Source organism: Manacus vitellinus, unplaced genomic scaffold (genome assembly GCF_001715985.3).
Source record: "Manacus vitellinus isolate BGI_N305 unplaced genomic scaffold, ASM171598v3 scaffold_8_pilon, whole genome shotgun sequence".
NCBI classification, from domain to species: Eukaryota; Metazoa; Chordata; class Aves; order Passeriformes; family Pipridae; genus Manacus; species Manacus vitellinus.
The window spans coordinates 2,403,320-2,416,273 of NW_021940864.1; the positions used below are offsets into that span (position 1 = coordinate 2,403,320).

At 37.6% G+C, this 12,954-nt stretch overlaps 1 protein-coding gene across 2 annotated transcripts in view; it reads left to right on the forward strand.

Moving 5' to 3' along the window:
• The first annotated feature begins 541 nt into the window (after positions 1 to 541).
• FBXO11 (F-box protein 11) overlaps positions 542 to 12,954 on the forward strand; it is a 36,635-nt gene continuing 24,222 nt past the window's right edge. The window contains exons 1-6 of one of the 2 annotated variants that reach the window (XM_018085128.2): positions 542 to 664; positions 783 to 864; positions 6,648 to 6,792; positions 8,066 to 8,195; positions 9,212 to 9,295; positions 9,386 to 9,518. In XM_018085128.2, the coding sequence (XP_017940617.1) occupies positions 557 to 664; positions 783 to 864; positions 6,648 to 6,792; positions 8,066 to 8,195; positions 9,212 to 9,295; positions 9,386 to 9,518 (682 nt within the window). In that variant the 5' untranslated portion in view covers positions 542 to 556. The remainder of the gene's footprint in view (positions 665 to 782; positions 865 to 6,647; positions 6,793 to 8,065; positions 8,196 to 9,211; positions 9,296 to 9,385; positions 9,519 to 12,954) is intronic. The other variant, XM_018085129.2, reaches the window with a different exon arrangement.

A 12,954-nucleotide genomic window follows, 5' to 3' on the forward strand; every position in this document is an offset into this window, starting at 1 on the left:
TCATCACACTTTCTGCACTTCTTTTTTTAGGGGGCAGGGAGAAAATATACTCTTAGTTTTCTAACGTATAATTTAGGTGAAGAGGATGTATTTAAAGCTACCTCTATTTTACAGAAGGTTCTGTATGCTGTCCTGGGCTATTCCTGAAATGTTAGAGGAAAATTCTGCCTTGAGTTTTGTTCTAAATGTTATGTTTACTAAAGGATTTCTTGATAACATCTAGTTAATAATTGAAATCCCGTGTTCCTTGTTCTGCTGATTGTGTTAGGTGAAAAATTTGAGGTAATGAGGTGGTGGAATTAGTGTAGTGAATTAAATGCTTGCAGAGAAACCAAAAGCCTAGGTGTCTCATGTAGCTTTATGTATGCTGTGTATATTCTGGGTTTTTTTGGTTTGTTTTTTTTTTTGACTAGAGCTTTTCTGTTCTCTTGCACTTCCTCCCCACCCTCCTGACTTACCAGAAAATTTCTGAAGCATTTTCCTGGTATAAAACAAAATTAAAATTCCAATGATCAAATTTCTTTTTTTGTTTACAGATGATGATGTACCTGCAGATATGGTTGCAGAAGAATCAGGTCCTGGTGCACAAAATAGTCCATACCAACTTCGCAGAAAAACTCTTCTACCTAAAAGAACAGCTTGCCCTACAAAGAGCAGTATGGAGGTAACTTCTTTGTTTTTAATTGTAAAGGAAATCTTACTGATTCAAGAATATGATACTAATTTAGTATTTTTCACAAGTTACCTAGTGGCTGAACTAATTCTTATTTATTTCACTAAAGGGTGCCTCCACTTCAGCTACTGAAAACTTTGGCCACCGAGCAAAACGTGCTAGAGTATCTGGAAAATCCCAGGATTTATCAGGTAATAACTTTGTACTAAAAATGGGGTGAGAGAGAAGGACAGTTTAGCTTCACATGCAACCCCACACATCACCCCCAAACTTAACCTTTCCTATGTGCTCTCCAGCTAAGAAACAGTAGTGGAAAATCCCCAAAACTGGCTTGTTCTGAAGTTCAAATTTGGAATGATGATTTTAATCAGAATTTTTAGAATCTGATTCGTTAGTCTGTCTGCTTCACTGCAGGCAGGTTTTGGTTGTTTTTTATTCTCCTCACAATGCTGTGTAGTTGTATCTAAGTTACTGTTGGGAGCAGTAAGGCTGTAATGGTGCCTTACTTACCATTTCTCCTATTGGTGGTGTTGTTTAGACGTAGTTCTGGTATGTTATTATAGCACTTAATTGTGGAGAGAGTTTGTGTGTTTTTAAATAAAAATATGCATGTGCCTATATATATAGATGTGCATATACTTTTGCACACAGCTACAGTATATGTACATGGTATAATAGGCACACATATATAATTATATTGTGTGTGTATTTTGTGTGTACCCACATCATAGATATACACAGGCACACATACCCTACTTGTACTTTTTCTCTGTGTAGTTTTCAGTCTCTCTGCTTCTATACCTTTTTGTTTCTCGACACACTCTTTGGTTCCAGGAGATCTGCTGCCACTTCTCCCTGGAAAATCAACACCAATGCTCGCCAGCTCCCATTGATGTGGTTTCTGTTGCTTTTCTTGGTTTTTGGTTTGGTTGGTTTTTTTTGGTTTTTTTTTTTTTTAATCCATGTCTCCCTTAATATTGTAAACTAAAACTGAGCAGTTGGCTCAAGGCTTTGGTCTGTTTTCATTGCTTCTGTTGAGGTCTGCTCTTTCTGGCTCCTCACCTTCTCCATAGTGTAGATTTTATCTTTCAAACTCTGTCTCTTTCCCGCTCTGTTTCATTCTCCCTCTCTTTGATTAACTCCTGATTTCAGCAGCTGTTTAAGAAGCATTTAATCTCAGATTTATATCCTTGAAATAGCCAGAACCAATTGGACATCAGCCTGTGTCATTTTGCTTTGATTCATTTCCTGATTTGCTATCTGAAGCCCTGTGCAAAGTCATCTTGACACGGACTCAGTTTCTCTTGCCAGTTCTTAGGCTTTTTTCCATGTCATTTCACTTTCTTGCTGTATTTTTCATTGTGCTTTTACTCACCTCTTTGCTTTAGTGAAGGTGTGTAGCTTTACTTGAGTCCTGTGGTACAGCTTACAGCACAAATGACACTGATTTCCAAAGGAATTCTCCACACTTTCGCTGTGCATTCCTTTTGTTAAATTCTTGAGCTCGTGTGGGGAGAGTACGGGGATTGTTGAGGCTTCTCTAGCATGGAATTAACAGAGTAGTTGTTACAATTGTACAATTGTTACAATATTACTTTTAAGATTGTATTCAAACCAGTCACAATCTAACAAGGGAGTGTCCTCCACAACCGATTTGCAATTAATCTCTTTCCCAGTACAGGTGATGGGGTTTTGTTATTTTCTTTCTTGAGTTTCTGAGAGATTCCTCTAAATTTCTACAAGTGTTGATTGTGGTGAGATTTATTTTAACACACAAACCCCTCCCACCCTGTTTTTTGTTGGCATAGGTAATGATAGCTGTTGGAATTGAGTTGTAAGCATGAGACTTCCTCATCAGTGGAGATTGTGTATTCTTGTGTACAGTTGATTTATTTTAGAACTGTAGATGAAATGAAGGCATGGGACTGGAAACACAGGAAAATGTCTTGGTGGAAAACCATTCCTTTTTGTGTGAACTCTGAGTTGAGGAAAATTTGGTGGAGTCGAAAGAGAAATGCCAGTCAATTGTAGTTTCCAACTGGAGTGGAGGCAGTAGTTGGAAAACAGAAGACTACTCCTTATTTTAATACTGATTTCAGCTTTAGTTCTGCTGGGAGTGTTGCTATTTTAAATTTCCCTTTTCCCTGAACTACAGCTTTGCAGTACATACTGAGACTGCAGGTTACTGGATCACTCATTGATTGTACTGTACATCAGGAACAAGCATAACTCATAGTTTACAGAACTTACTGACTTTTTAAATTTATTTTTGTCTTTTCCCATTGATTTATAAGATATTTTCCCCAGAACAGTACATGCCATGTTTCTGGCATATTTCTGCTTCTTAACAAGAAAAGATTTTTTACTAAATACCTCCTTGTAGAGTAGAAGCTATTTGTCTCCATCTTTTCCACAAAAGTGGACAAAAAAGGTACCCATACAAGACATAATTTGCAATTTGGAATTTTTGGGGTAGCATTCTTGGTCTTTGTACAAAGAAGGCAATTCACTTTCAGGCAGCTTTCCCTGCCCCTTGTCTCGGTATTACTTTGCTAATTCCTATCTACTAAATGATCAAAACCGAAACTGAATTAGCCTCACGCATATCCTGTGGAAACAGAGTGACATAACCAGATGTGTTTCTAATTTTCAGTTGTGCAGTACATTAGCACTTACTGAATCATAAATAGTTCAACTGTCAACTTACGTTAGAGCAAAGATAAAGATTGGTGATGACCTCTTGCACTTTGTTTTTATTTTTATTCTTGTCTGGTTTTGACACTTATTTGGAAAACTGTGGGGTTTTTTTAATATGAATATGCATTTTGTACTTAACCTTCACTTTGTCAATAGGCATAAAACTGTCATTAATAGGAGCATGTTAATTTTTCTGATTTAGGGGCCAGACAAGCCTTTTAAATGGTTTTGGCTTATTTTTATAAACTGAGAGGAAGAACACATCAATTGCATCCTTGCTTTGAGACATTGTTTAAAGATACCCAAGATGTGGAGTGTGGATTTATAGAACAAAAGCACGTAGTTCTCTCTTAGATGCAGAGGAAATTTGAGTCGTAACATTAAGAAGCAAATCAGCTTTTTCAAGTTATACTGGAGAATTTCACCTAGTAATCACTGTATCGGTGATTTAAGTGGAGAAGTTTTAAATCAACCCCTACTTAATTGAACAGAAGGACAATTTAAGTTAAATTGCTCGCTTTTACAGGATTTTGGATAAAGCTGAGTGAGGATAGCAAACACCTGTAAAATCATCATCTTCATTTTGAAAACAGTGCCTAAGTTTCCATGTAAATACTGCTTGAAAAATTGCAGGGCTTGAGGGGGTTTACTGAGGCCTTTAAAAGTATTTTTTTTTATTTCAGGAAATGCTTTGACGCTTTCAAAGTTGGTCCTTGTCCCTTGCAGTAAGGAAACACATCTGGATTTCAATTTTCTTTTTGAGATAGGGCCTAGGGAGGAAAACAGGAGTATGAACTTTGGAGCAGTGGGAGGCACTACATTAGTGAGCTTCCCTCTTCAATAAAGAATTATTCAAGGTCCTAACATATATAACCTTACAGGAAGAAAAAAATCTGCAGGTTGCTTATTGAAGTAACTGATTGTCTTGGGAAGAAGATCAAATTATATGCCTCAGGGATTTGTGTGTTAAAAGGAGAAGACAGGTCATGGAAGACTTGGGAGGATTTACTGCCTTGCATTTGCAATATCACATTTCAGCTTTCAATAAGACAGTAGAAGACTATCTCTACATCTAACTGGAAAGCTACCACAAAAAGATGAATTCAGAAGCAATGTCCAATTACCCTATGATGCATTTCCAGGGTAATTAGGACTGTAGAATTAACTGTTCCTGCCTGTTTGACACAGGAAAGAACCTTTATATCTCCAGTGGAAAGAGACCTTTTTAAAAACCAGCATTGATTGTGCATGTGACATTCTTTGGTGATGCCCACCCATATTCCCCTTATGGGCTGCTGTTCTGATTTCCAGACTTTGGGCTCCCCAGGTGTCTCTTGAGCATAAGACCTTTCCAGACTACTTGCATTTCATAAGTTTTACTGACTTACTGGCTTTAGCCTGGCTCATAAGGCTTTTTTTGCTTTGTTTTTTGAATAAAAATAATTTTGTAATCTGACATTATAATACCATTGCTGAAGAGAACTGTTTTGGCCAACTTCTGGATGTTCATCCCTGTCTCCTTCCTTTTGTTCCATAGTAGCACTTCTGTAGCTTGCAATGAACCAAAACAAGGATCTGATTGTAAAAAAATAGTTTGTAGGAGGATGGGGATACTATGGGAGCAAATAGTTGTGGGCATGTGGAATGATGACACTTCCCACTTTGGTACAGCATAGATTTTTGTTGAATTGAAGTGCCATGTACCTGTAGCTTATACTTAATGTTAGCTGTGATACTGCTGTGAGCAGCTGTCAACTGCATAAATGCCCTTCTGGCATCTTGGAGGAAATCAGTATTTGGGAGTCACTAAGGGAACATTCATACAGTGGTGCAACAAGGAACAGGTTCAGGGAAAGGCACTGCAAAGTCAGTAATATTTTAGAATTTCTATTACCTGGTCTGACTGGAGACTGTATGCATGGCACCCTGTAAAAACACCTCTAATTGGTTCTCTCATAGTACACAGGTGCTGGTGATGTGGTCTACAGACCACGGTTCAGCATCTTCATAAAGCCACAGTTCTGATCCTTGCAGTTCCTTTTTTCTCTCCTATGGCTGGAAATAATGTATTTATTTGTGCAGCTTTTCCCAGGAAAGTCCTGGGATGCTGCTTTTTTTTTTTCTGGTGAAATCTCACGGGGATACTGTTTTTCAGAATGTTGTTCCCTCCCATTTTGTAAGTTATCTTTCTTAAACTCACTTCAGTAATCTTCTTGTAGTAGCCAAAATCACAATCCTGTTGCTCCTTGGATTCAGATGTTCTAGGAGAAAATAAATGATGCAAGGAGCATTACATGGATGTAATTGTGCTATGAATTTAGCAGATGAGAGCTTTTAAGGCCTTGCATACAAATCCTCTAAACTTTGGCAGCTGTTCTGTATGGCTCTGCCTTTAGGGTCATAGAAAGGATCTTAAAGGTGTTGACCAAACAAGTGACCTGTGCAAGCAGAACTCACCTGCTTTGAAGATACCTGCCAGAGAAGGGTCTTGTGAGAACACAAATACAGGTGGGGGTTTCCCAAAGGAACTGGTGTATGTGGAGTGCCCGTGTGCCCAAGAGCAGGGGTTTAATAAAGTGCACTCACATCTCCACACAATGACATGGGAATGCCACTTTCTCCAGCCTCCCTGTAGCAATACAGCTGGCAAGACTAACACTTCTTCTGGTTTAGATTTTTGATTTGAAAAAAAAAAAAGCATAAAGAGGAGTAAGTGGAAGAGGAGACTTTGGATTTACTGCAGGGTATTGGTTTCCCACATCCCAGGTGACCTCTTTTCCTAATGTCTTCTTTGTGGGAGACCAAGGAAGTTTTACTAGTAGTTTTTCCAGATAGTGACTATTTCTGAGTAAATTCTTTCGTATTTGAAAGCATTTTGCAGAGATTTTGGCTTTGGGACTGCATTATTATTATTATTATCTTATGGATAATGTGGGTTAATGGAATCACAATGAAGGTAGTAGCAGTGAAAAGCCAGTATATCTGGAACATGCACAGTAGCCTACTTAACATCTGCAGTCATATACAGAATGATTCCTCCAATAGAAAAAGGTGAAAAAAATGTTTGGAAAGAGGACTTGAAGTCTGTAACTTATTCTGGATTTTTTGCCTTCAGATTTAGAAGAAACATGCTTAAAAAAAAAAGAAAGGAAGGCTGCTTTGAGATAATTGGCATTTTAAATGGAAATCTTTCAAGTGACAAGTTGGTAATCTACTTCAGTCAGAATTTGAGGTGGTTAAATATGTCAATAATCTTATATCGATTACTGTTTAATAGCAGCACCTGCAGAACAGTATCTTCAGGAGAAGTTGCCAGATGAAGTGGTTCTAAAGATCTTCTCCTACCTGCTGGAGCAGGATCTCTGTAGAGCAGCTTGTGTGTGTAAACGCTTCAGTGAGCTGGCTAACGATCCAATTTTGTGGTAAGTGAAAAGCTATTCCTCATTATCTTCAGAAATACTAGATGTGCTGCTCAAGATGCCAGTACAATAGAAAAATTGAAATGTTGGTTACAATTAGTTGAATTAAAACCAATTGTATTTTAATGTGTCTGGTTCAGTTAAGCATTATTCGTTACTTATGAATGTCTGATTGTATGTATTAAACAGTAAAACTTGATTCTCTAGTAGTATAGATACTAGTTAAACAATGTTTTAAAAAAATCAATCCCTTCAGTAGCCATTTCTTCTTCCCTCTTTAACCCTTTGCAGGCTGCAGTGGGAATTGTGATGCAAAAGAAATAAAATATTTCTTAATGTTAGATGCAAGCTTTGTATAGTGTTACTTTTAAATTTTGTTTGTTTGTTTGTTTGGTTTGATTTGATTTTTGTTTGTTTTGTTTAATGGTTGGGTGTTGGGGCTGTTTTCCCCCATTTGAATCCACCCTTCCTCTGGGTTATTGAGAGTTTGAATAAAAAGGATCTAAATTTGTAGTTGTTTATAAGGGAAAAATAACATGTTTCTTAGGCTGCTTTTTTAAAAATAAAGACTAAAAGAAAAAGAATAAAATCACATCACAAAAATGCCCCTTTTTTTTTCTGTCCTAAAGACAGCTTTGGGGATGTCTTGTCAGATGAATTACAGCTTCTGAGATTCAGTGGCATCCTGTAAGTCTGGGCTTAATATCAACAGGCTCAGACACTGCAATTATTTGCATTCTGGCACTAATCAAAAGAATCCAACTGCTGTGTGCCATTTTCTTCTTTTTAAACCACTGTAATTTGTTCACTGATGAACTCTTTTTGGAATACAGTGCATTATTTGTTCTCTGTGAATGCATTTTTCAGTCTTTTTTTGGCAAGGTGAGGAAGAGGTGGTGGCACACTTTGTTTTAAGTTTGTTATTCTCGTGCTACTAACTTTTGTAAGGCAATGCTGTAGTTAATATGCAATTAGACTCTGATTCCACAAGCACTGTAACTAACCGCTTGAATTTCTTCATGGAAATTGCACGTTGAGAACTTTTTCACTTGAATCATGAAACACATCAAAATTTTTCTCAGAAAAACACAAAGGTCAGTACAACAGAAAAATGGTTTTGGAAGTGTCTAAGTGGTGGGTACTGATCTTGGTAAAATTCGCTGTCAGACTGGCAAATCCCAGAAAAAAAATGGGGTTTAACTTTTGGTGTTACGTGAAAATGAAAGAGTAATCAGAAATGCATTAATTTTCTCTTTTGCTTGACACTTCTGCTCAGGAAAAGATTATATATGGAAGTATTTGAGTACACTCGTCCCATGATGCATCCTGAACCTGGTAAATTTTATCAGATTAATCCAGAAGAATATGAACATCCAAATCCCTGGAAAGAAAGCTTCCAGCAACTGGTAAGAGTAGTATTTGTCTATGTTCAAATTTACAGATGTTTATAAAAGTAAAAAAACCAACTTGTGAAATGGAGTTGACAATAGGGATTCGCTTGAGTTTAGACTTTAAAAAAGGCGATGTGACTGAGGAGGTGGGGAGAGATCCTCTGGTGTTACACAGTAGGGGGAAATCTGAAGTTATTTCCTGTTTTGAGGCACACTTTAGGGAGACACAACATTGTAAAGTGCCTGAGCATCCAGCTCTTCTGTCTTGGTTTTCTTTGTGTTTTGCATCACTGAAATTCTGTGGAAAAGATTGTCATGGTCTGTGGTTTTCCAATAAACTGCAAATACGTTGTTGTTGTTGTCTGTTACTAAACCAGTGTGTGTGCTGGTTATCAGATTTGTGTGCATCTTCCACAGTGACTGCAGCTCAACAAGTTATCTTTAGGGCATGTGATTGAACCTCTAATCCAAAATTCCAGAGCTATTGTAAGAATGACTGGGCATGATATTTGAAAAACATAAGTAAGAGAAATATCAGGGTGAGTGAATCGAACAATGCTGCGTGTCCTTGGTTAATGAAATTCAGAAACTTGTTGAGGACAAATGCTTGACTTGGCTTCTTTGTTTATTCCATCACAAGCGAAGGTATAGGGTTCTCTTTTCCTCACCATATAAATGCAGTTTGTTTTGTGGCAAGCTGCTGGAGAATCAAGATATGGATGTAAAAACAGTGGCTGTGGAGTGCATAAGGTGTTTGAAGCTCTCAGCCAGTTTCAAGGCTCCTGGCTGTGTAAATAGGTTGGCCTACTGTAAGTAGGTTTAGTTGATCACTCCCTTAGGCTCAGACCATTTTTGATTGTTGCCATTTTGAATCGTGTGCCTAGTATGGGAGCTCAGTATGTGATCCTTACTTCTTGGAACAAACTGATATTGGCAAATGGCTGGTTAATGAGAGGATTAGTAGATCTCTTGTCCATGCATTCAGACCCACCTGCCTGCAAACTTATCACAGACTTTTTTCCTTATTTCAGTACAAAGGAGCACATGTAAAGCCAGGTTTTGCTGAACACTTCTACAGTAATCCTGCAAGATACAAAGGAAGAGAAAATATGCTGGTATGTATCTAAAGCAGTTCTTAAAAGTATTTAGATATCTGTATTTAAATGGAAATGGACATTTCTCTAAAATTGTCCCTTTTCTTCTAGTATTATGATACTATTGAGGATGCTCTTGGTGGAGTTCAAGAAGCTCATTTTGATGGACTTATCTTTGTTCACTCTGGAATATATACTGATGAATGGATATATATAGAATCTCCAATCACCATGATCGGTGCAGGTATGTAAACCGAGAGCATCGTCATCGCAAAGTTGTGTTAATTACTACATTAATTACAAAAATACTCTGATGTATTAAATATCTACTATAAATACCCATCTTTCTTCATCAGCCTAGTAAATATATATTTTTTTGTACAAGTATTGCTAACTAAGAAGTAGCTGCTGCTTCAGACTGAAGTACCATTGTCTGCTTGTTAGTTCTTGGAACGACTTATCTTTTTATTTTATTGGGAGAAAAAAAATTGAATTTTTCAGAAAGTATATTCAGTTATATGACTGCAGCTGAAATTTTCAGGTGGTTCTTATGAAATTTGTACATATATATATATCCCATCTCCAGAGTAGAAACCAGCAGTGGAGCAAGCCCAAATTAGTATCTGTCCCATTTTCTTCATCGTAATTCCATCTTGAGGAAGGAAATGAGAGCATCCAACAGAAAGATTCTAAGACTAGAGGTTTTTTTCTCTATTCATCTCCCAACCTTTCCTCTAAAGGAGAACCTTTATGGAGAAGCAAATAAGACTTTCAGATTAGGAAAGAAAAAGATAAGATAAATGTAAGATACAATATAATCTATAATATAAGATAATACACCTGGCTGCAAGTTGTGGTACTTGTGGAGCTGTTTGCTTTTCCTGTCACTACTGTGAGCATGCTAATTCCTAGTAGCATGATAACTGGTAGAAATTGAGATTGTATTCATGTCTGGTAGAGATCTTGGTTAAGGGGTCTCAGACCTCTTGCTTCTCTGGTGACCCAGAAGTGAATTGCCTGCTGTTTGCTTTTTCTGAGATGCTACCTATTTGCATTGGCTTGGTTGGTTGGATTTTCTGGGTTGTGGGGTTTTTTGATTGCTTGTTAGGTTAGGGGTTTGTAGTTGTTTTGGTAGGGTGTGTTTTGTGTGTGTGTGTGTGTAGTTTGGGTTTGGATTTTTTTGTTTTGAAAAGTCCCTCTTTTTGGGTATTTATCTGTTCTCCATACCAACTGTTTTGTTCTTGAGTGAGCCCCTTCTGGCACTTCTTGCCTGGGTTTTGCAGACTTGGCAGTGAGAATGGTTTTGAGCAGTGCAGTCAGATTGTTCCAGTGTTACTCCTAAAACTTGTCCCCCCAGACCCGCAAGATGTGGCTGTGTTAGTATGTTAGTTTGTCAGTTCATGGCTGCGTATCTGAAGCCAGCATTCTGAACATCCCTACTTACAGTGCTTTGATTTGTGTTGTGGAGAGGTTTTGGAGCACTAACTGGATTCCTTTTGGATGAGACTAATTTAAGAGATGTGTTCCTGGAATACTCTTCCTGCACTCTAGTAGCCAGTGTACATTCAGTCAGAGAGACCGGGACAGGACTAGTCCAAAGTCGGTCTTTTCTACCCTCCCTGTCCTGCAACATGGGTGGTGTGGGTGTCTGATCCTCAGCACTATTTCACTTTGTAGTACCACTGTTGTTAGGCTGCAGTGCTTGCTAATGGAGACGTGGCTGTAGACAAATAACAGAACGCCCCTGGCTTCTGTTTCAGATGGGGGATGACAGTAATAGATGCCAGTACAAATAGGGCAAGTTGTATTCATGAAGTGTTTAAAATCCAGAAGAAACTGGATCGGCGCTGTCCTAAGATACAAAACTTCTCAGTTACTTCATGACACTTGAAATGACATCTTTGATACATGGTTAGACTTCTGCATGTTCTCTGGCTCCTTTTAGGTTTTGAAAAGTCCTCTGCTTTCCCTTCCACTGGAATTAACTGTTTTTCTGAATAACTTAAGTTATCTTAACTACAGTCCTTTAAAAGCCAGGGATCTGCATTGTGTATTTTTGTAACAGAATAGCTATCTTGGGGAACAAAACCTCCAAGAGGAATCCAGAAATGCTGGATGTATTTATATTTCAGTTTTTGGCACTGCTGACTTCACTTCCTCAGACTTTCTCCACTGTATGGTGAGTGACATTGTAGAGAGAGTCAATTTTCTTTTGTCTGGAAAAGAAAACAAATTAAAGTGAACCACTAAGCCTTGGAGAACTACCTCTTCTCTGTTCAGTCTGACATGCTTTTCAGAATGGTAGGATTAAGGCAGCACCAAATCTCTCTGCAGTTCTACTCAAATTTCTTTAATATTTCTTCTGCTGACTTCTGAAGAAGCACAACATTATTAGAAAGGCAGCTTAACATACCTTGAGCTCACAAGGAGCTTCTGCTTTCACACATAAGCAAAATGTTCTTGCAGAATAATGCCTGGTATTCTAGGTTTGTTGTTCTGTTTAATTTTGGGGTTATTTATTTCTTCCCTTAAATCCAGGGGAAGGAGTTAGTTCAGAAGGAAGCCTTTGGAGGTATTGTTAGTACTGGGACTTATCTGAATTGTCAAGTAAGGAACAAGAGTAGAGGTTCTGAAAGGAAATTGTTGCATCTGGTTCAGTGGGCAGAAATACCTATGAATTTCTTAAAAGAATTTATTTTCCAGAGTTGGAGAGGGGATGTGTGTTCAGTGCAGGAATATCCATGGAGTGCTCATCGCACTCAAGACACAAAGTCTCTCAATGGACTGAATTTCAGCAGTTGACAGACATGTGTCCCAGTATGAGAATTTTCACTAAATGTGTGTGGTTTTCGATGTTTTAGGAGCTACAGCTTTCTTTTTTTGTGTCTCTTTTATTTTTATTTGGCTTAAATAATGTGCGAGTAAGTAAAAAGGGATTATCAAGGGATTTTTCAATCAAGAAACACATTAGTAAAAACAATGAGAATTATTATCGTGATTGTAAGGGTGGAAAAATCTAAAATGGTAAGACTGTCATAATTAAATATGTTTTTACTTTAGAGTGCAAGAGTACTTTCACATGCTTGAGCTCTTCTTTAAATACCCATTCTGCATCTTTGAATTTTGAAAGTTATATTTTGGACTAGTTTAGAGCTGTGTTCTTTGCTGAAGATATTGCAGACTGCAAGATCTAAAAGGGTATCTCTATTTTTTGCCTGGTAAAGTTGATCAGGGTTACAATTACTTCCTGCAGAACGTAGTGGATTGTCTTTTAATGCAGTGAAAATTGAAATTGTTTTATTCCTTTTGAGGAATTAAAGAATTATGAGGCAATATCCAGTTAGTTTATAATTCTTTAGACAGTCCCTTATTGTAGGCTTTCTGTTACATTATTTCTAAATGATCCATCTTGGTCCTTAAGCTGAGTATGAATTCTGATCCCATGGAACACAACTCCCTTAGATTTCAGCAAATGGACTTCTTGGGAGCTGTGTTTTGCTAACAAAATTAGTAGTCCTCTTCTTCCTTTTCCGATTCTTATAGTGGTTCATTTTTTCTAAAATGGTCTAAGCCAAAAGCTGAAATAGAGATACTTCTGTGAGTGATGATTTTGCAAAGATTCAGTAGGATATTGCAGAGAATTTTATTGGTGCATTTAGAATGAAACCAACGCTCAAGGA